General features: G+C 46.3%; 7 protein-coding genes across 7 annotated transcripts; 5 read left to right on the forward strand and 2 right to left on the reverse strand.

Moving 5' to 3' along the window:
• Positions 1-800: 800 nt before the first annotated feature.
• Positions 801-4,094, reverse strand: SERLADRAFT_442622 (uncharacterized protein; the record flags this gene model as incomplete). Its single annotated transcript, XM_007323165.1, has 3 exons — positions 801-949; positions 3,536-3,695; positions 3,795-4,094. 3 exons carry the CDS (start codon positions 4,092-4,094, stop codon positions 801-803), a joined length of 609 nt encoding a protein of 202 aa, XP_007323227.1.
• A 5,698-nt stretch (positions 4,095-9,792) lies between these two features.
• On the forward strand, positions 9,793-10,486 carry SERLADRAFT_442623 (uncharacterized protein; the record flags this gene model as incomplete). The annotated part of the gene is made up of 2 exons (XM_007323166.1): positions 9,793-10,026; positions 10,100-10,486. The coding sequence occupies 2 exons, from the start codon at positions 9,793-9,795 to the stop codon at positions 10,484-10,486; spliced, it is 621 nt and encodes a 206-aa protein (XP_007323228.1).
• Positions 10,487-10,979: 493 nt separating this feature from the next.
• Positions 10,980-13,397, forward strand: SERLADRAFT_411300 (glycosyltransferase family 90 protein; the record flags this gene model as incomplete). Its single annotated transcript, XM_007323167.1, has 5 exons — positions 10,980-11,413; positions 11,539-11,912; positions 11,971-12,662; positions 13,089-13,174; positions 13,268-13,397. The coding sequence occupies 5 exons, from the start codon at positions 10,980-10,982 to the stop codon at positions 13,395-13,397; spliced, it is 1,716 nt and encodes a 571-aa protein (XP_007323229.1).
• A 3,112-nt stretch (positions 13,398-16,509) lies between these two features.
• On the forward strand, positions 16,510-17,516 carry SERLADRAFT_400918 (uncharacterized protein; the record flags this gene model as incomplete). Its single annotated transcript, XM_007323168.1, has 3 exons — positions 16,510-16,655; positions 16,712-17,003; positions 17,068-17,516. 2 exons carry the CDS (start codon positions 16,590-16,592, stop codon positions 16,913-16,915), a joined length of 270 nt encoding a protein of 89 aa, XP_007323230.1.
• A 139-nt stretch (positions 17,517-17,655) lies between these two features.
• On the forward strand, positions 17,656-18,703 carry SERLADRAFT_418111 (uncharacterized protein; the record flags this gene model as incomplete). Its single annotated transcript, XM_007323169.1, has 3 exons — positions 17,656-18,203; positions 18,357-18,431; positions 18,523-18,703. The coding sequence occupies 3 exons, from the start codon at positions 18,085-18,087 to the stop codon at positions 18,701-18,703; spliced, it is 375 nt and encodes a 124-aa protein (XP_007323231.1).
• Positions 18,704-19,321: 618 nt separating this feature from the next.
• On the reverse strand, positions 19,322-19,947 carry SERLADRAFT_478096 (uncharacterized protein; the record flags this gene model as incomplete). Its single annotated transcript, XM_007323170.1, has 2 exons — positions 19,322-19,673; positions 19,811-19,947. The coding sequence occupies 2 exons, from the start codon at positions 19,840-19,842 to the stop codon at positions 19,421-19,423; spliced, it is 285 nt and encodes a 94-aa protein (XP_007323232.1).
• Positions 19,948-20,518: 571 nt separating this feature from the next.
• Positions 20,519-22,749, forward strand: SERLADRAFT_478101 (uncharacterized protein; the record flags this gene model as incomplete). The annotated part of the gene is made up of 5 exons (XM_007323171.1): positions 20,519-20,683; positions 20,857-20,929; positions 21,033-21,084; positions 21,170-21,386; positions 21,530-22,749. The coding sequence occupies 5 exons, from the start codon at positions 20,595-20,597 to the stop codon at positions 21,642-21,644; spliced, it is 546 nt and encodes a 181-aa protein (XP_007323233.1).
• Positions 22,750-22,807: the final 58 nt, after the last annotated feature.

A 22,807-nucleotide genomic window follows, 5' to 3' on the forward strand; every position in this document is an offset into this window, starting at 1 on the left:
GCTACAAAATGATACCTTGAAAATCTGATAAGAAAATGAGGCCATGAGATAGGTTGTACTGTACATATTGAGCAAAACATAGAAACTTGGCAATTAAGAGCTTGTCATTGTTCAGCCAGGCCCAGGGAGCTGCACTATTATTATTAATGTACTTGACAAATTTTCCTCCAATTTTTTTTTCAAGGAGGTATACTGCACTTTTGAGACTTGGCTTGATAGGGACCACAATGGCAAACTGAACCATGCATAGGCAAGGGATTTCCGGAGGAGGCAGTTCAGATGGATCTTTATTGCACACAGGACAGCTGGCAATAAACTGGTAAACTATACTCATGAGACTGGTACCCCAGTACATGCAATTAGCCTCAACAAGCATCTTGGCTAGCTCATCTTTAAAGGCGAGCAGCTTCCTGCCAGAACTCATAGAGTTGGTTATTGCACAAAAGCCTAGAGTACTATTGTTTCGCCACAATGTTGCCACCCTGCAGGAAGATAATGTTTTTGATGGGGATGGAAAATGGGATGGCATGTCTTGAAGCTTCCAGGGGGACCTAGCATGAATTTACTACTGTAGTTGATGGTGAGAGTAGCTTGTGGTTGGCTAGCACTGCTTTGGAGATTGAATGGTGAAGGGCGCTTGAGGAGCTGATTAAAAGTTCCTGTAGGTATGGGGAATAATTTGTAGGTCCCAAAATTGATATTTGCTGAGGGAAATTATGAGAGAAACATGGAGCTAAATAGATGCAGAACTCACAGAATGGTTTTGCCTGATAACAAACTTTTGACTGCACACCCATGACTCACTTGAGTTCCTCCTTGTCAGGTGCCAGGAATTTTTTCTTGCCTCCCTTGTCTTTGTCCAACTCGTCCTCATCCAACTCATCTTCCTCCAATTTATCATCTTCAAAGCCAACATCATTAACTTCAGGCTGTGCTACACCCTCAAGTACTTTTCCGGGCAGGTCAGACAACTGGTGATGAGAAGATGATGTAGTAATTGTCCAGCACTACAAGAACATGAACACAACAGAAACACGTGAGAGGTTATATAATCTTTGTATATTTCAAAGATGACAAGCTACTGACAATTGGCTGTTCTGGTGTACACAATTTCCAAATTTGCTTCTTGGGTTAAGTTGTGGCACAAAAGACCTGTAAGCTGTAAGTTAATGTGATTCTAGCTGTGAATAACTATGAAATGGCCTTCTCTGTGACACTTATGTCTGACTCATCCCCATCTAACACTATCACAGCATTATCACCTGTACTCTTCAAAGTCTCCTTCCAGATCAAGATGTTTGTGTACTGGGAGTAAGTAATAACAAGCAAGATCGTAACTTTGCAGTTTGAAGCAAATTTGGGAATTGGGTCCTTGTCACCGGCTCAATAGAATACTTCATGCAATATAAGACGGCCCAAATTCAGCTAAGGTTGGCAAGGATTATAGAGTAAAAACTTGGGCAACCTATACATCTCCAGCGACTCTAAGCCAAGGTTTTAATTACTGGTCCAGTCAATCCACTCCATCCGTAGGCTTTCAATGGCTGTGCATTGAACTTCTGAGCATGTCAATGCCACTGGGAGCATGAGATCTTGTTCAAGGTTCTAAAATATAAACCAAGTGAGTATTAAGGACATAGTGATAAAGTGTGCTTACCCCAACTACAACTGTGCCAGAGTTCCCCTTGTCAGGTAACAAATACAAAGCTATATAACAACGAGGAATGTCTGGCCAAGTCCTTGCAGAAGGCGGTGGATCAGAGTATCAATGTTGAAGAGTATCAGTATAAGCACGAATCCAAACTAATATTGAACCAAGGAATAATACATCAAGTATCTACTCCTTATATAGTGGATAATGAGGGTCAGACTGAAAAGAGAAAGAATAAGAAAATGGTCTGAACAAACAGCTAGCCAATAAGAAGAAAAGTGGTGTGATCCATCATAATTACTAATAGTGTGGGAAGGGTCTTTAGTAAGGGATATACAATTGGCTGGATTAGCAACCCCATGGGAAGGCCCAGAGTCACAGTCTGTATTGCTGATTAATCTCTCACCAAAGTATACCTGCACACAGCTCTTGATCAGAGTGATGTCATTGGGATATCTTCTCAGGAATGGGAGAGGAGTCTCCTAAGTTGTAAGCATGATAGAATGCGAGTGTGAAAGGAAAAGAGAAAAAAAAATAAAAGTAAAAGAGTACTGGCTGTGACTTCTAACCCAATGGCAAGAGGAGTGGCAGAGAATGGGTTAGATAACCATGACATGACAGGAATGCAATAGAAAAATTGATTCCTTACACCCCTCCTCTTTCAACTGATGGATAGCAATGTGCAGAGTAACATGGCATTGAGGTACAATGGTTGCTGTGGTGATGTGCATGATGGGCATGGTTAGCAGTATAACCAATTGAGCTGGTGTTGTTGATAGCAGGTGGTACATGCAAGAACTGCCGGAACATAAGACCTTGAGGCCTTGGAGCAAGGTGTTATGATACACAATTTTTTGGACTTCTAACTTTCTTTCTCCGCTTTAAACTTTTTTTCTCAGATTTCACACACTTATGTCATATGGCACTTTCCTTTTGTTTAAACTCCACTTTCACTTTCTCCCATGCTGCGCTGCTTCCCTTTATTGTTAGCTACAACTCTCTCATGCAGTGGAGCTAGTCACATGGGCTGCACCCTATGACATCATCAGCCACTGCTTTATCAACTATATAGTACAACATGTACAGAATAACCTGTAGTAGTATAAATACCTCAATAGATCCAGGAGACTCCTCAGCGAGTCCTCCTGTTGAATACCATCAACTAACTCGGTCCTAAACCCAAGGGAGTTTATCTACTCTCTCACTTACCCCTCTTTACTTGTTCCTCACTGTGCGCCAGAGTATAAAAACTTTGGTTGTAACAACAAGTAAGTGAATGCAGAACAATATCCATACTAGGGACTGTTTGTCTGTTTCCAGTTGTTCTTAGGTATGCTTTGCTGGCAACTTGGACCACATCTTTTTTGTGCGCAAGAACGAACCAGTCAGAATCAACCGTGTTAATGAGAAAGAAGTTGCCAAAAACTTTGTAGTCTGGGGCTATAGCTGCACCACAAACTATTGAGAAAAGAGGGACAAACTCAGTATCTGAGCATGACTTTGCCCAAATTTGCCAGAGCCCAAGGTCCTTGTCTTTGTGTCATGGCTGACCTACTGGAGCATTATATGGTTGAACCAGCGCAAATAGATAATCAACCTGATCAATGGTACAAACAAATAGTATGATGAGGCAAGCAAAGATCCTTGAGTCCGCTGTTTGCAGTAGAACACAATCTTATTATGGATGATTGTAAAACCGAGGGTTACATTGAAAGTAATTAGTATATTGTCACCAATTGACTACATATCTATAGTCAACTTTCATGAAATAATATACTGTAATCTTGTCTTCAGTCCCCAATTTCATGCATTTCCCACCAGGAAATGATATATTATTTATGCTGAAAAATATGTTGAGGTGATTGGAGAGCTTTATACAAAAACTCATGAATGCTGCATCATCCTTGCGTGATTCTTCCAGGCCTTGAAATGATGTTGCAGGACACTTTGAGCCTAGTGACACATGACTCATTCCAGTAATCTTTGAGTCAACTTCATCCCCTTTGAGATCACCCATTAACTCACTATCAAAAGCTGCTATGTCCTGGAGGATAAAGCATGACACCAGACACTAATAGTCAGCCTGAAGAATCCAAATGATGATATCAGATATAGCTTGTCCTTATAAATGAGACAGACCAACCTGTTCAGCAACATGTTTGAAGTTTGTTCGGAATTGATAAGAATCCTTGAGCAGGCCATGCAACTGCTCATTTGGTTTTGTATTGTAGTTCTGGGTTATGCCTTTTGCTTTGATGTCTTCAAATGCATGTTTATTCATGTGCATCTTCAGAAAGTTCCAACTTTTGTCCCTAAGTCCATCTGCTGCCTTTAAATATTCCTGCGCAAGTCTAATAAATAAAACATAATGATGGTAATCTACATCCATAGCTTGTGAAAATAGCTTCAAAGCTTGTCTACCAGCTGCAATAGTCTTTGTCATGTGAACTGTTAGTCCTGTATACATATCAACATCAAGGAAGAGGTGAATGCTCTTCAAAAGAAGATGTGCTGGCTTGTGTAATCAGATATTGAATGTATTGTGCAACACAAAGATAACCATCTAAAATAAATATCTAAAAGAATTATTACAACAAAGGACAAACCATACTGATTATACTTTAGATATATCTTCATGCTTTGTTGCATCCAAAAATTCTATGCTAGCCACTCTGTCAAAACGGTTCAAATTTTGCCAACAAGGCATACTATTGAACCTAGTGTGATTTAGTAATATGTTACAAGTGTCAATAAGATTAGAGTGCATACTGATCATCAAGCTGATGGGATACTTCTCGGCCCTCTGCTTCTATCCAAAATAGGAACTCCTTCCAGGGATAATAGCTCTATAGGCCACTACTATGTGCATGTAGTTGGTCCCAAGATGATTTTTGATGAACATCAGATGTTACAATACACAATTTTTGGACCTTTAACTTTTATTCTCCACTTCAACCTTCTTTTAGACTCTTGTGCCATTCAGCACCTTTCTTTTGTTTCAAACTCCGCTTGTATCTTTTCTTTCTTGCACTGTGCAGCTTTCTTTTATTTTTAGATACAACTCTCTTACGTGGTGGAGCTGGTCACAAGGGCTGCACCCTATGACATTATCAGCCACCACTTTTATTGACTGTATAGTATACATGTACAAATAGTCTGTAACTGTATATAAACCCCAACAGATCAAGGAGACTCCTCAGTGAGTCCTCCTATTGTTTACTCACAACTAACTCAGTCTTATTCTAAGGGGTTCACCCACTCCTATTCCCTCACTCTTGCTTGTCTGAGTTGTGCACCAAAGTATACAAACTTTGGTTGTTACACTGGGGGGCTCTCTGACTGTGCTGCTGTTGTTGCATCAAAAACAAAGTGCTCTGAGAGTTCCCTAATAAGTTCAATGCCCAATCCCACAGCAAACGGAACAAAGGAATTGTGACAACACCGACAAGACACAGTCTTTGTTACAATTGACATACCAGCACCTACTTACACTTCACTTTTGTACTTTACTTTTCATTTTCCAAGTCACATGACCAGTCATGTGACTTATGAAAAGTCCAAAAATGTAAAGTAAAGTAAATAGAGTCACATAATCAGTCATGTGACTTGGAAAATAAAAAGTAAAAGTACAAAAAGTGAAGCATAAGTAGGTGCTGGTATGTCAATTGTAACAGGAATGGTCTTTGCCTTAATAGCGTACATTGATTACAGCATTTTCAAACTGGACTTATTTGGTGTCAGTTTTCAGATGCAATGAATGTATATGATATCACAAATCAAAGTTAGAGCATGAGAAGCAATCTTTCATGTCTTGTAAAAGTGTTATATCCATGCCACAGGCCATGGTTTCCAGAATTCTGAAAAGTCAGAGATCCTCAAGTCCAAACTCCCAAATCTTTGGTACTCTCATAATTACACTCCTCATGCTCTGCTGCTCGGTATAGCCCTGTACCCCACCCCCACATAGTACTCCAGATATCCGCTCTGATACTCCTGCACTGGACTTTTAGTCCGCCATACATTTCCTCCACACGTTCTCACATTCCTCATAGACTTTGTAGTTTAGACCTTATAATACACTCCCCTCATATATGATTTCCCCTTACTAGATAATTGTCTGCATGGAACTCCATACCTTCATTATAAGTTACTCCTTACAAACTCCCATCCCTCCGATAGTATATAACTTGTAGCTCCTGTACTCCATTCCTGCAGTTTAAATATCAACTAGCTCCTACCACCTTTATTCAAGTCTCCTTCTAAGTTTTCTGGTCCTTCTCCAAAGGACCTTTACTGCACTCCACCTTTCATCCTCTACTCTCACCCGTTCACTCCATTGAGTTAGGGACCAAGGTCCACAGAAGGGCCTAGCACACAAGCTAAGTCAATTCCCAACCTCATACTCCATTCCGCTCCCCATCTCATCTCTGCACTCTGAACTCAAATTACTCTGAAGGTCACAGTTCTGACAAAAGGTCAGATTGATCTTTCAGAGTGAATGAGCCAGGGTCTTGTATACTCTGCCGAATGACATTGACTAATCTATTTATCCGGTCTTTATTTAATGCTGCCTCAAGAGCAACCTCCGCAAATTCAAGGTCAACCTGGGATTTGAATGGCTGCCATGGACATGAGCTTTTGATGCGTGCTTTGCCAGAAAATCCATGTTTGAAATCAGAAAAATGGTCCAATTTTGCAGTGTGGCCACTTGTAGAGTGGTACTCAGTTTTGATATCATCTATTCAAAGACTTTCCCCCATGAGGTTCAGCCTAACAGGGGGTGCGCCAGGAAAATGAGATGATCCTGTAAAGATAAAATAGTAACAAACAACAAATACCAGACTGATATATACCTACCATATTCATCTTTTACATCAAAGTTGGTTTCATTGTTTTCCTATATGTGTTTTGATGAAGATCCCACTGCAAATTGCTTCTTTAGTTTTTTCGCTAAACAGAAACATCAATGAGTGCTCAGTTTCCATGTCTAACTGATTCACCTACCTTCTTTTTTTTCTTTCCGAAGCTGCTTGTTTAATTGAAGGTCTTGCACCAAATCTGCCATTTCCTCTATACATGATTCCCCGTGTCTTGGGAGGCCCATAGGCTTGAAATGTCCCCCACAGGAAGGGCAAGCTTTGAGGCCATCATTGTGATTGTCAAGAGCAGTAAATTCTGTGTGACCTTTTGCTTGTCCTTCAGCATGTTTATCAAGGAGACAAAAGACAGATTAAAGAATGTTGTTGTTGGTGAGAACAAATTGATGTGGTTTCTATCTGGTTGCAATTGAATCGGCCAACTGTTAGTAAGCCGCACTGCTTGCATGCTGCTTATCACACCAACCCAATCACGTGTCCTTCTAACCAGTATAGGAAATCTCCAACATGGGTCTTACCAAACCTTACATCTGTTTGCCACAACAATGAGGAGTAGTTTCCCATACAAGTATGTAGCAGAAAGCAGATAAATGGTGCTACATAGGTTTCTTAATAGTGTGCTTGTTGCACATGTAAACGTAACCTGCTTAGCAATACATTCAACCAGTCAGATCCAACAGAAACTTGGGGTCCAGGTCTACACCAGAGGGCAATATTATTCCTGGTACTGTAGGTTACCAGGTCTCAGAACCAGCTATTGACACTACTTTTGGCCCCAATGATTCATACCGACCATCCACACTTGGCACATGAGCGCTGTCGATAATGAGAACTGCTGTTAGAAAACCACACACAAAAACAAACTAACACACAATCCTCCCAGATTTCTCAGAACTTGTTTATGGGCTTTGCCTCCTAGAACAGTGGAGTGGTCTGGCTGTTTGTGGGGTGGTACGTACAAAGATCCTTCAAAGTAAAACCCAGAGATGTATGAGTGTGGGTTTTGAGGAGGAGGGATAGTTGAATTTATAGTAGATAGGGGCTTAGTGATGAGTATAGATGAGCACTACCTTGCTAATCGTAGCACAAGGTAGGTTTGAGAATAACGAGATAACGAGGTTCCCAGTGATAGCAGGCTCCTGACGCACAAGCTGTAGTGCTCAGAAGGACTCTAATCGAAGGGGATGGCAATCACTTTCAAAAAGTAACAAGTGACAATGACAGCAGTTAACAGTGGTAGAAGTGGGAAGTGTTGTGACCACACTGGATCACAAGTAGCAGTAAGAAGTGGACTTAAGTTTAGAGAAGAAGTCTGGATTGGAGTTTTTGTTTTTTTACAAGGTAAAATACAGGGGTTTATATAGTGAAAGAAAAGTAGGCTATGCACAGTATAGCTGTGCAAAAAGAATGAGAAAGAATATGAAGGAAGGAATGTACGCTGACAAATCCTGCGTAGGTAGTACAGGATAAGATTGTCAAAAAAAGGAAAAGAAAGGGATAGAACAATGAATGCTGTGAGTAATGTCACAGGTTTGTACAGCCATAAAGTAAAGTCCAATAGCAAAAAGAGAGCAGGAAAATCATGATGTCATGGGAAGATGCAGTAAAAAAAAAGGGCAAGGCAAAACACTATCAGTATCAACACAGTTCCTTTATTGTCAGTCAGGCATTCTAAAAAATATGTGTCCATAAAAATGATTCAAAAATCAAAAATAATCACACTGTAAATGAATGTTCTGCTGAAAAAAAGAAACTGGAGCCACCGGTCCACCACCTAGTCCAAATCCGACAGTTCCATGGCCTTACCAATGGACTGGTTGTGTTGAACCACCTGATCAAACGAGGGAGGGAGAGGAGTAGTTCCAATTTGGAACAAGTGAGTCCCAGGCAGCGTGTGATAGGTGTAGCTGTAGCGAAGACGATGGACAAAAGATAAGTGTACCCAAGTGAATGGGACAGCAATGAACATGGGCGATGCAAGGGGATGAACCTTCTCCAGCTCAAAAACTACCCACCCACCCTCCAACCAGGCAAGACGAGCAACCGATGTTTTGATAGTATATGATGGCAGATCAATGTCATAAAGATGGACCTGTTGCTCTATTTGAACCGGCCGCCGGGGCTTTGCTGATATCAGCAGTGGCACGTGGTAGTCAACGGATCAGCAACAGAAGTGGATAGGAAGTGGTGACATCAGAAATGGTGGGGGTGCAAAGAAGATGAGGAGGAGGAGGGTGGAGGTGACGAGGAGGTGAACTAAAATGGGGATCCAGAAACGACTGTCGGGTGAGAATAAAAATGAGAGTAAGGGACCCATGGTGGGGCTAGGCAAAGGAAGGGAAGTGAAGGAAACAACAAAAACGAGGGCGCAATGCAATGTGTAGCCAGTGGCAACGCAAAATTTTGCCGAAATGCCGAAATGCCGAAAGTACCGAATGGAAAGCAAAGGTGAGTGTGACTGGATTGCCTAATAGAGGTGGTGCTGATCAGCCACAAGTTTGAAAAAGGCAATATTAATTACTATTCCACGTGGCACTGTGCCTGTGTGGTGCAAAGGCGAGTCTTTTTGAATATTCGCTTCGTTATTGACACCTGTCCATGCTACCAATCAACTTTGGTGCATGACAGCGCCATCTCTTTTCATCAAACAGCCACAGACATAGTACCACAGACACAAATATTTTTGTGCAGGAACAGTATGCGCCTCTCAACACCCCATACTTTCCTTGCTTCCAATTAACACCAATGAACTTGTATAAAAATGAGTTGTCTCAAGAACACATAACCAATGCAATCAAACCATTTGTCTTGCAGTGCCCCTTTGACGATCTGAGTGTCATGTTGCATTTTGAAGAAGAGTGTTGGCAAGGTCCTGTAGAGATCCTTGGTTGGTTTTTTGATTGAACCAATGACAATAACCATGCCTACTTTGAGTTGTATGGTGTGCATTACTTCAAAACTTGTAATTTAAAAATCATCATTATTCCAAATGTCTCGCACCTCAAACCTTTGTACCACATTCTTACCACATGATATATACAAATGATGGTATAACTTTCGCCACGGGACCAGGAGTGCCCGGAGGGAGCGTGAGAAAAGAATGTGAATAGACTTATTATGTCAGCAACCACAGCGGCTGTACGCATTTTTCTGTCATGTGTCTGTTATCTGCTCGGATTTTCCCTGGTCCTTTGCACACCTCTTAACCATGGACTATGGCAAACCTCCTCCGCTCCGCAAAATCTGGCAACGACTGGACTATAAATGAGCTGGCGAGCATATAACATCTCTATTACGCTGCAGGACATCCCAACTTTCTTCGAACTAGCGTCCCTTCCTGAGCCCCATGTACCTGCAGACATGCTGCAAAAGCTTGAAGCCGACGATGCAAATGACTTTGGTGCCTGTCGCACCATCGCAGCAATGGACCTTGTGATGAATCCTGTTCCTGCAGAACAATGTGCTGTAAGCGATTTCACCGTCCGTCTTTTTGACATGGTTGGTTACACAATGCGCGACATCTCCCTGCGCACCAGGAAAGACATCCCACCTGCGTGAAATATCCAGATAGGCAAAGACGGACGTATGCTTGTTGATGAATGGATCGGAGATCATTCTTCTAGTCCATGAAGATAAAAGGATCATGGAGAAGGCTGGAGACCCTGAGGCACAGCTCATTGCTGGGGCGATAGCCACTTTCCAGAGCAACAATAGGAAGCGTGCCCTCGCCGGTGTTCCGGTTCACGATGCCTGCCTCATTCCTGGGATTGTCATGATTGGCACCGCTCCTACCTTTTACAAAATACTCGTTACAAATGGGCTTGCAGATGCAATTGCATTCGGCATCTTTCCTCCTGACTCTACTGTGGTTCATCGCTGCGTTCCTTCCGTCCCTCGCCCTATGCGTTGTCTTAGCGAAAAAATGAAACCATTGGACAATCGTGCCATAGCCCCTTGATGATTTGAGGGATTCGAGAAGTTTATCGGAGCAGAAGGTAGTGTAGTACTGATGCCATCACAAGACGAGAACAACCTGTGCCATTGTATAACTGACCACAGCAAATATACAATGACTTCACCTTGACATGCACAAATGAAAGTGGCGTCTTTGGACAGAAACTTGGTTTGTCTTATCTACTCAACACGTGCCACGCAGTTTTCATAACAGAACTCATAGCTCATACTTACGGCGTCCGCTTTCTAGAATAAACATGTCTTTGCAAAGTAGCTCCACCTTTACGAGAAGACATGTTTTTAGATACGACTGATATGAAGGTAGTGATACCGAGTAACGCTTGTTCAATCAACCCGTTAGTATCTGACGAACTCATCCTGGTTAGTGTGCCATAAGCTCCCCTATCCCTCTCACTAAAAAAGCCCCCCGTAAAGCAATGGATAGTCCTCAAGCTTGAACGTTTCACACCCTCGTGTCTCTCCACCCACCTCCTCTAATGCCAAAACCTGCCTCCTTCCGTAGATTAATCGCCCTCGCCGCCTGCATTGTTGTCATATCCGTTGTCGTCAGGTATCCCCAGACCATCTTCGCTTCCAACAGATCAAAATCCGCGCAAGACTCTTTTCATCTGTGCGTATCTGGCGACCAGCTTGATTTGGCATCTTTGCCGCCGCCGCCGCCGTTGGATTCGCCTGAGTTGGAGGATGAGAACGAGGAGGAGGATGCACAACGGCTGCAGCCACATCATTATGACCCTAATGGCTTGCTCGTCGTCAACCCCAACGGCCCTCATCCTATCTACGAGCTCATCAAACGCGCAGAAGCATCTTGGAACTCCAAGCTCGATCGTGCCAGCAAGACCCTTGAACAAGCCGTTGCTGAGTACAAAAAGCGCTACCACAGGCCTCCCCCCAAGGGCTTTGATATATGGTGCGTCCCCATCTCTCCCGTCTCGCTATCACCGATCAGTACTTGATTGATCAGTTGTCGAGCCGTTGATCTCTCATATTTGAATTTCTGAGTTTCTGATATGTAAAAAATTGAACTGTTCGTAGGTGGGACTACATTGTGAAACACAAGGTCCAACTACCCGACGAGTACAACCAGATTTACAAAGACCTCGAACCCTACTGGGGCATAGACCCACACGACCTCGCCTCCATCCTCTCCCACCTCGAGGAAGACGAGGGCGTGATCGTGGTCGGCAAACGCCCTAACAACGACTACATCACCGTCTTCAACTCAACTCTCCCGCCAGATGACCAGGGCTTGCTCGTGGTGATGATGAAGGATCTGTTAGATGTCATACAGGGAGTTCAGCAACGTCTACCTTCTTTCCGCGCTGTCCTCTCCCCACATGACAATCCTAACATGCTCTCAGACTATACGGTCAAGTCTATGGCTCTCAAGGCGGCCGCAGCGCGAACGTGTGAGTGTTACGCATCTCCCCGTCCTTTCAAAACAGCCTTAACGATTGCTCTCATCAGTCATTAACATTAGCAATCTACCACACACAGAAACCGAAGGATGGATCCATGCCTGCTCGCCCTCCTCTCCTGCACACCACACCCCCCTCTCTCTCACCTCTCCCCCTCCTCCCTCTCCCATAAAATGCTTCATCCACAACCATCTCCTCAGTATGGACCCCTGCCTCCACCTTTACCACCTCACCTCCCACAGTCAATTCCTCTCACACGATGCCGGTCCCTTTCCCCAAAATCTGCCCATCCCGCGCTTCTCGCGCTGCTCTACGCTGCTGCACCATGATATACACCCTGCGCTGGCTGATAACTGGATGGATGATATTTTGCCGAGGAGCAACAATCCGGAGTGGGAGGATAAGGTGGATAAGAGGCTGCTGTGGAGGGGGAGTAATACAGGGATATTCCATGGACCTGAGACGCATTGGTGGCATGCGCATCGCGCGAGGCTTGTTCGCTGGGCCCACGATCTTGCAGGCTTCACGTCCCTCCTGCCCTCGCCCGCGTCGCCGACGGAGAGGGTGGGAGAGCCTGTGGAGAGAAGAAAGGCCTATTTGAATCCCGCGCTTTTGGACATCGAGTTTGCTGGAGAGCCGATTGGGTGTGACCCCGAGGTGTGTCCTGTTTTGGATGAGGAGTTTGATTGGAGGAGGAGGCAGAATATGAAGGAGTCGGGGAGGTATAGATATGTTTTGGATGTGCGTGCGGCGTCTCTGTTATGTTCTACTCTGCAGAGAATGTAAGATCCAATCCCTTTTGCCGAATTAACGGAGGGATAAGTTCTCAATCAACAAGTAGCGTTCAAGTAAAGTATATAGAAGTAATCAACAACTGAAGAAAAGTATGTACATGAGTGTTCAGTATATATATGTTTCTAAAGGTCAGCCATGAGGCGCTGACTGATGTTCTACGTCATGGTCTGGATTCTGTCACGTGATTGTCACGTGACTGGATATAACTAGGTACTTGTGTTATCCGCGCTAATAGCAGCAGCTTAACAACTTATGTCTGTCATGTGATCAGATATCAAAGAAAATGAAAAAGAAATTAGCGCTCTAACTAGCGCTCTGGCTCAAGTCGTGACAGAGAATGTCAGTTTGGTTGACGATGGTGTGTGAGTTTAGGTCGATGGCAATGGCTGGTCGAGCCGTTTCAAGCGCCTCATCACCTCCAACTCTCTCATCTTCAAATCGACGGTATACCCCGAATGGTGAGTGCTCAATTCGCCTTCGTTCATGCCACTGCATTCAAGCGGGCTCACTTACAAATGTTCTGCTGACAACTTCATTGATTCGTGGGACAGGTTCACAGAGCGCATCGAACCCTGGGTGCACTACATCCCCATCCAACTTGACCTCTCCGACCTCTACGACGCCCTCGTCTTCTTCCGCGGGGACCCCACAGGCGCCGGCGCGCATGAAGACCTGGCATGAAGAATCGCAGACAAGGGGAGGACGTGGAGTAGGACGTTTTGGAGGAAGGAGGATTTGACGGCTTACATGTTCCGGTGAGGATTTTTCCTTTGGGGGGATGGGATTTGAGGGCTGACATTTTTTTGACTGACTGACTGGCTGGCTGGCTGGTTGGTGTTTAGATTGCTCTTGAAGTATGCGAGAGTGATGAGTGTGGATCGGGATGCAATGAGTTTTGACGAGGAGAGTTAAGAGTGGATGGGTTTGAGTAAAATGATGTCACGGGGCTCGTGGGGCCCCATGGGTTTGTGAGGATTTTGAGGGGGAAAGGGAAAGAGATGTAGAGAGAGAGGGGGGGGGGAGAGGAATGAAATAGCTCTGTGGTTGCTTCGCTTTGTAGTGTTTCTCGCTTTTGTATTATGGTGCTGGCAACCCGCTCATAATCTACCAGTGTGGATCTGTGACTCTACTTGCACGACGGTCATCTTGTACGACTGCAATTTCGTCAGTTGTATATGTACAGACTCAGAGATGCTTATGACTTGTGTCTTGTGAGAAATACAGAAAAAAGGGAGAAAGAGGCAACAACTGAAGCATGTTGTTTATCATCATCCTCGGTCCTTGGTCCTTTTTTTACCTGGTTCCAAAGCCTTTTTTCACATCTCGATAACTTGGGCTACTCGGCGTATCAGCCTCTACTCAGTTTTGAGTAAGCATGCCCATGCCCCACCCCTTCCCACCCTCTACCACCCCACTCCACCACCCTGCGCTGCGTCCACTGACCACCAACAAACCGCCATCGCCATCTTGACGAGCCACGAGTCGCCGCTGGTGCCAAGTCCAAAGTGCAAAGTGTTTGCCAAACACCATCATGATGATCGCGTTTTTTGACACACGTTTTGAAAGCCTCCAGGGGGGCTCTCTCCAGCGCTGAACGTCGAACACTGAGGACCCGCTGGAGTTTGAGCCACGTACGCACTCGAGCGCTCATAATCACTAGCAGTTTCGCCGGCCAAATCAAAAGCGCCCACATCATGACGATCCCCAAACCCCCAAAAAAAAAAAAAAAAAGACCAAAATCCACCCCCAAGTCTCAAGTTTCAAACTGAGGCCACTCGGGACACAGTTGCAGCGGCCTGAAACTTGAAAGCTGGGGGCAAGGTCCGAGGTTCAAGTTCTACGACATCAGGCAAAGTAGGGAAAGAGCCTCGGTGAGATGACAACAAGAGGAAGCTTGAAGAAACGGAGTCGACAAACAAAAGGGTACCGCCCCATCAACCCACATGTGTGACGATGCCCCGACACGAGTCGAGCATTAATAATTGACTGGAAACAACGCCATGAAAAATGATGGTGAGATGATAAGTATGAGCATTATATGACCTCGGCGCAACCCACCTAGACCCCCCCTTGCGTCCTTCTGAACAATCTTGTCGCTATAAACAATGTTCGTCTGTTCAAGAGTTCTTCAGAAGCTCCTTCAGGATGATCAACTATCGCAATCGTTATCGCAATCGTAGTCTCCTTCACCAAAACAAAAAAAAGGACACTGGCAGGCATGGGCCATATCCAAAATCCAAAATCCCCAACTTTCAAGTTTGAAACCAATATACTCCGCGGCAGATTACAGGGGCCTCAAACTCGAAAGTGGGGGCAAGGTCAAGGTTCGGGCCTAACGCCATCGGTAAACGGTGTACTCGTGTGTAGAACCACATGCGTGACAATATTCCGACATGAGTCAAGTATTAATAATTTACTGGAAATAACGCCATGAAAAATCAAGTTTCAAGTTTCAAGTTTCAGACCAATATAGTCGGTGTGGACTACAGAGGGCTGAAACTTGAAAGTTGGAGCAAGGTGGAGGTTGGGAAACCATGATATGACGAAGGCACAGGGGACGAGGCGGAGGAGGAAAAGGGCCTCGGTGAGATGGAGATAGCACGAGAAGTTGAGAGAGTCAGTCGACGTGCCTAATTGAGCACTGAGTGGATCTAGGTGATGTGAGTACAGTATCCGATGGAGCCAGGATGAGAGATTTTTCACAAGGATGAGATGGGCATACATGTTCGTGGTGTGTAGTGAGTGAGTGAATAAGGAAGGAAGGAAGGAAGGACTGTGCCCACTTATAGCGCAGATCGTGAGCGACACCCGATGACAGCATGAAACCCGGTTTTAAAGGTTGACATCATGCCCGCTTTCGTTTCCCAGTACTGAGTGTGCGGCGGGGATCAGGAGGGGGTTTATGATGACATCGCTCGCCTGGGTATTAAAGAGAAGTAGAGCAACCCTGAGCCCAGTGTAGATCGTTATCTATTTATTGATGATCTTCGGAGGTAGTGCATAATGAATGTCATCCACGAGGATCATGACAGAACTCAGAACTCTTCCATGTCCAAGACACTGCTGTCACTCCACGGATGGACGTGTTTCAGGCCCAGCCGGGCCCCTTGTGCCTCATCGTCCTTGTTGGAGTAGAGTAGAACGAGTCTGAGCATTGCAAGGTCAGGTTTCATCGCACATATCCAGGGGAAAGAGATACTTTAGGACGTTGGTATTAAAACTTGAAACCCGGGGATGTTGATATCGGCGGTGACGGTGGCATTTTCACAGTGTGCTAGTAGTATACTGGTGGTTGTTGTCCTTGGTTGGGTGGCAGAGGTAGGACGACACAAACAGGGTGTAGCGGTGCGTGGCTAGTGCGAGGACCCGGATGGATGAGATGGAAATGATGAGTGCTGTATGGGAGAGGTGCCCATTCTATTGATAGGCCAAGTGCCTCGTACTAGTTGCACCAGTCCTAGTCCATCAGCCAGGTATGTACGCCCAAATAGTGCACCCGTCCTTTCCCGAGCACGCACTCTGCGGATATGCCGCACGTGTTGCCGCCGCGGCAGAGGGCTAAGCGGGTCTTGGACCGTCGTCGGTGGCCGCCCCTCCATCTGACACCCAAATCCCGTGTCACCGGAATAACTGCCCCTCCATCGCCGGTCACAAAAAAGAACTGTGACAGGTCCAGGACGTTAACAATAGCAACTCGCCTTCCGTCACCGGTGTTAAATTTAGCTACCGCGATGGTCCAACTTCCAGGTACACAGGAACTATGGGAAACACCAGGCACTCTCTCTCCTTCCACATGGCAAATACGACCATCAATAAAAAGGCCCACTATCCCCTTCCCTTTTTTCCCTCTAGACAACACCCCCATCACTACTCATGCACTTCCACCACCTCGTCCTCGTCCTCGCTACCCTCGTCTCCCTCGCTTGCGCCCTCCCTGCTGTCAGTACCCCACTCTCCTTGCCTCATCACTTTAACTGATCCACCTCTGATTATAGGGCCAAGTCGATGATCTAGCGGCTAGAGCAAGCTACCAGAACTCACCGGGGTGGAAGCGAGCGAGCTACCAAGACTCCCCGGAGTGGAAACGCGCCAGTGCCCAACACTCACCAGAATGGAAGCGAGCAAGCTATCAGGACTCGCCGGAGTGGAAACGCGCCAGTGCCCAACACTCGCCAGAGTGGTGGCGAGATGGCGCATGAAAGGGCGTCTCTCCTCCCTTCCTCTTCCTCTTCTCGGCTCCTTCCTTCTTGCCTGGTACGGGGTCTCGTGTGTGGGTTGTGTGATGTAGTGCGTTCCCTCCCTCCTTCCTCCTCGTCTGCGCCTCATTCTCATCGTCTGCCGCTCCCTCTAGTTGTCCTATTGCATCGCAGCGATAGCAGTTTCCTCGTCGTCTGCCATTCTTTTTATTCCATCCTGGCTCCCATGCAAACTTGCAGAGTTCCTTACATTAGATGGTGTCGTTAGTCCTAGTCCTACTCCCCGTCCTTAGTCGTCCCGCGCCCCAGCCCAGCTCAGGCCTCAGCGGACGTGTGCCCCAGCAGCACTTGTCACACTTGTCATCTCTTCACCTCTTTCTTACCTCCTTGCCACCACTCATCATCTCCTTCTCGCGGAATTGGGTCCCTTTTCTTACTTTTTACTTTTACTTTACTTTGGGAGAGGTTCATGGACATTGGGGAGGGAAGGGGGGCTGTAGGATTATGTCCAGGGTGTTGTTGTACCATTAAAAAAATTCAAATTAAAAGGAGATGTGAGATGAGAAACTTGTCAATAAAATCCACACTGACTTTCTTACTGTCCCGTTGCGGTTGTGGTCGTGGTTCTTTACATTCGAGTGATGATGGAGGGTAACGTTTTTAGTGACGGCGACATCGATCGAGAACGTTCTACGACCGGCGACCCTTCCAGTTCTTCCTCAGAGGCGCGACGACACTCCACCAACCCGAATATCACCATCGTCGCTCCCCACCTCTCAATCGACACGCCATCGATCAGCTCGACGTTTTTCTGTTCTTTTCCTAGTCCATGGAATCACACCGTACCATATCAGGCAACTCTCGTTTGACAGACAGACTTCAAGCATCGGGGCTCAAGATAGATAGATTCAGATAGACAGGTCGACCCCTGCCTTCCCTTCCCTTCCCTTCCCTGCCTCTCCTCACTTCTATTCCCCACTGGGCCATAGCAATGCATCATGCCATCACCCATCACGGGGTCCCGCATCACGCAGCGCCCAACGCAAAACACAGTATTACTCTATCCACCCCCAGTCCCATCGTCACGCCAACTGCGATGATCAGTCTTCTCAGCTCAGAATAGGCGGTAGAGGGAGAGCGCGCCGCACGCCCGGTTGGGTGGTCGATGCCTGATGATGGTGATGATCGACAAAGACAAAGACAAAGACAAAGACAAAGACAAAGACAAAGACGCCGGCGATGACGATCAAAGCGAAGCTCTGGAAGCTTGGGATCAAAGCGCCGAGCAGAAGTGAGCGCCAGCAAGCAGTCAACGAACGCCGATCGGCTCAACCGACATTTCGGCGTTCATGCATTCATAATCCCATCGCCAGACGCGTCCTCATGCTCCACACCCAATCCCATCCCGTCTCGCCCGATCCCTGATTCTGAAAGCATTTGTCAGACACGTCGACCGTCAACATCGTTCAGGATATCTGTCATGCCATCATCACTATCGCACCTCTGAGTCTCTGAGTGTGTGAGTGTGAGAGCAGTCGACGTCACGGGCGCGATGGGTTGGGATCGTTACCCAAAATCGAAATCGAAAGTGAAAATGTATCCGTTGAAAGGTTGAACCACGACTACGGCCACGATAATGGCCCAAGACTCAAGAGCAAGACCCAGGCGCAATACCAAGACCCAAGACCACCCAAGAGCAAATACCAAGACCCGAGACCCAAGACCACAACACCACCGAACCCCATCAAGGCACACGCGCCAAACGAACCAATACTGACCCGCTCATCCTGAAGTTATAAAAGAGGGAAGGAGTGGATTGGGTGAGCGGTAGCACTCGACGCACGACGATGCCCACCTCCTTGGGCCTTGGGAGCTGTGATAATAATAATAATAATAAATAAAAAAGTAGAAAGCGCTTGAAGCTTGAAAGCTCGAGAGTCGAAAGGCGAGTTCCGTTCCGAGAGGCGCCATCAGCAATGGCAAGATGAAGGCGCCATTATCGTATTATCGTGCCATGGGTGTGTGTGTGACGCAAAACACAGTATGCATCACGAGGGACAAAACGATACGAAACGGGTACAAGGAAAGAAGGCTCACAGCGAAAACCAAGAAATCAAACCCACCCTGTGACACAAAAAACCTCTCCCAATTGCCGCGATGCTGAGTACTTCCCTACGTATACATATCGACAGAATACCTACGACGGCTGGTATGGTGCTAAGACGACGATGAATGAATGAAAGCTTGGAAGCTCGGAAGGCTGAACCGTGAGCGGATCAGTGATGAATGACTAGTTCAGTCGATGTTCGTGAACGCATGAATGTTGATAGAACCGCTAGGCGCGTCTTTAGGCGTCATGTGGGACATCCCATCTTGTAAACACTGTCAAGTTTAAACCGAGTTTACATTGCCGAGCACGACCAACAACCCAACGCCGAGATCCAGTGGTTTGCTAATTCGCTTCGAGAGATTGAATCCGGTTAGGACTGGTTTCTTGTTCCTTGTTCCTCATTTCGCATGACTCATTGCGAGGTTGGGCAATGGGCGAGTGGGCACTAGACGCATGATGCGTGTCATGATGCCCACTAGAAGCTTATAGCTTGTATCTTGGAAGTTGATGCTTGATAGTTTGACAGCTTGGAAGCTTGGAAGATGAGATACGAGGAAGCGCGGAATTGCTAACTTGAACGGGAAGCCACCGTCGTCCATGATGCTGATGTTCTGATTATAAGTAATAACGAGACGGAGGAGGCCATTCGTGTCCTGCTTTTAGTTATGCATGTAAGCAGGAAGATCTCAGCAATGTAGCAACTCGGGCGAAACGAAAGGGAGGACAAAAGAACTAAAAGGGAAAAAGAAGGAGGAAGGAAAGAAAGGGAGAAGGGGAGAAGAAACTCACAAAGATACAATAAATACAACATGCCCTTCATCGCACCCTTTCCTTCAACGCTCTAATCTCGGCATCCCCTTTGTGTTTTTCCCCCAGCCCCCAAACCTGCCTCGTGTATCGCGTGCGAGGGGCGTGTTTTTCGTTCAACATGGTGTTCGTTCGTTTCTTTATTCCCCATACATCCCCCTCGTACTTTCCTAGTCGGACTCTCACCGTCACAAGTGGGCCCTTTCTTTGTTTCGGGGACAGAAAACGACAACGCAGACGGTACACGGGCCTTTTTCGAGCTTTCGCTCGTTCTAGCGTTCTAACGTGCCATAACACTCTCACCCGGCCAACCACCACCACCACCAGGGAGAAAGACCACCCCCAAAAATGCAAACACCCATGAACCAAAAGCAACCTTTGACCATGTCCAGACCCGTCTTCTCATCCGCCCACACCGCGCGTGTCGAAGAGTTTACATCGGCGCAGCAGATCGAGAGACGACCTAAGCGGAGGAGAACGCAGTCTCAGTCTGCAGAGGAGGGTTTAGATTTGGATGGATATGAATATGGATATGGCGGCGGGGTGGACGAGGGGATGATAGATGGGGATGATGATGGTACGGGAGGTCTCCCGTCGGACGGTGCAAGCGCTAGTGCTACTGCTACCCTCGGTCCTACTTCCCCTTCCCACGACCTCCAAAGACGAAAACGAATCGCACGACCGTCCTCGAAACCGAACACCGAGTTTGCACACCTCCCATCCCATCCCAACTCTACCACCACACCTATCACCACCACTGCTAAGATGGCCGTCAGAACGCATATCTGGGTCACGCTATGGTTCGTGCTCACCGCACCTGTTATTTTCTGGGACGTCGGGTACTGTCTCATGAGGTCAGTTCCCCTGTATTCACTTCGTTTGCGAGCGTGTCTCATAGTAGGGTCTTGACGGGAAATTTCCATTTATTGAATCACAACCATTCATTATCACGACGTTCATGTTTCGAACCCTCGCTCTATAACACATAACATACAAAACCGTAACGCGATGCGAACTGAATTGACAGACCACGCTCGATGGTGGGTGGGGACCTCCATTGGATATGGGAGCCGTATGGGATTTACCAGAATATCGACTTTGTACGTTCAACCCTCTCTTCTCACACCCCGGCGCGCCATCAGGGGCTTCGGGCTTCTGGGCATAACCCTAACAGACTCATTAACACCCAATTCTTTTATTTAGGTGTATGGATTAAAAGCCCTCGAAAGTGGTGACGGGTTCACCAACGCGCAATGTAAGTTCCACATCCATTCATACTCCTTTCCTCCCAACGCCAACTTCAACTTCATCAACGCCTTACTCACCCTCTTCCCCCCCAGCCTTCCTCAACATCATAGAAACCCTCATGAACCTCGCCTACGTCTACCTCGCCCACGTCTCCCACTGGGAACCCGCCCCTCTCCTCGGCTTCGCAGCCGCCACCATGACGCTCTCCAAAACGGTGCTCTACTGGGCGCAGGAGTATTACTGCGGGTACTGTGCTGTGGGACATAACTCCTTTGAGGATTTGCTTGTGTATTGGATTATACCTAATGGGTGAGTGTCTTTTCTTTCTTCATTCCTTCCGTTCGTTCGTTCGTTCTTTCCCTACATCTTCCTTCCGTTCCTTCCCCTTCTTATCGCCTTTCCATTCGTTTCACCAACCATAACACTAACCCAACCGAAATTACCCTAACCAGCCTCTGGCTCATCGTCCCAACCCTCATCATCATACGTCTCGGCAAGGACATATCAGCCTCCTTACGCGTCGCCTCTCGCGCCTCCACCAAAGCTGCTTCCGGAAAGCAACAATGATACCACGTCGACATCATTGAAACGTTGCCATTACATCGTTTTATTTTGGATCACAAAACTAACAACTGGAAAGACTGGGGGTATTGGAGCCTATCTTTGGAGACTCTTGCTGGAATTCAAAATATGTAAAAAAATATGAAGTGAATGAGGAGAAGAGGAATCTGTTTATGGTGATGGGCATGTACTATATCTAACGATCTATTTGCTTCCTTGTTATCTCATTGTATTTATCTGCTCGTCAGTGCTCAGCGTTCAGTACTCACCTTCAGATTTTTATTTTATTTTTGGAAACGCTCATGTGGGCCTGCTTGATTAAAATAAATATTCCTCATGCCTCCGCTTCCGTTTATTCGACATACTTCTAACCTACTTACAAGAATAAGTATACATACATTGGGCAAAATAAAAGAGGAAAAAGGTGTATCACTGCGCAAGAGCATCACCATAAGTTAGGTATCGTGCTAGCGCTCCATGACAGACAACGAAGGAAAGAACACAAGATGAAGGACGAGCGAAGGAAAAAAGAGAACTGAAAGAACTGAGTGAAAGGAAAGGGAAAGCAGCGTTAAGCCGTTGCAGATGAATGAGCGCTTAATTTAAGGACAGACCTAGATGGTACAGGGTTGAATACATTTACAACAAAGACAACATCAAAAAACAGAGTGAAAAAGAAGGGGAAAAGGAAAGTGAAACAAGAAAGACTGCTACTGTTGCTGTTCAGACAGTATTGAGTGGTTTACCGCGCGTGCTGTCAGCCTTATCTGCCGACCCAATCGATCGCGGGATATCAAATCCAAATAGACAAGAAAAAAGAATGGAAAAGGAGAAAGAAAAAAGCGAAAGAAAAAAGTGAAAGAAAGAAGAAAAAAATGACTCAGTCCATTTCCATGTCCATTTCCATCCCATCCCACCCCTGCTCCTTCTCGCTCTTCACCTCCTCCTCTTCCTCTTCCCGAACACTAAACCCAACTGTTGCCTCCTCTTCCTCCATCTTCCACCCCTGCCTCGCAGAGCTCACCCGCCCCCTCGAGCTAAACCCAAACGCCTCCGCATCGCGCACCACCACATCCACATCCTCAAACCCAACACCATCTACCTCCCCTTCATCGTCCTCGCTCTTGCTCTCTGACGCAGAACGTGAACGCGACGATGCGGATATGGAT

Source organism: Serpula lacrymans (assembly GCF_000218685.1).
Source record: "Serpula lacrymans var. lacrymans S7.9 unplaced genomic scaffold SERLAscaffold_15, whole genome shotgun sequence".
In the NCBI taxonomy this organism is placed as follows: Eukaryota; Fungi; Basidiomycota; class Agaricomycetes; order Boletales; family Serpulaceae; genus Serpula; species Serpula lacrymans.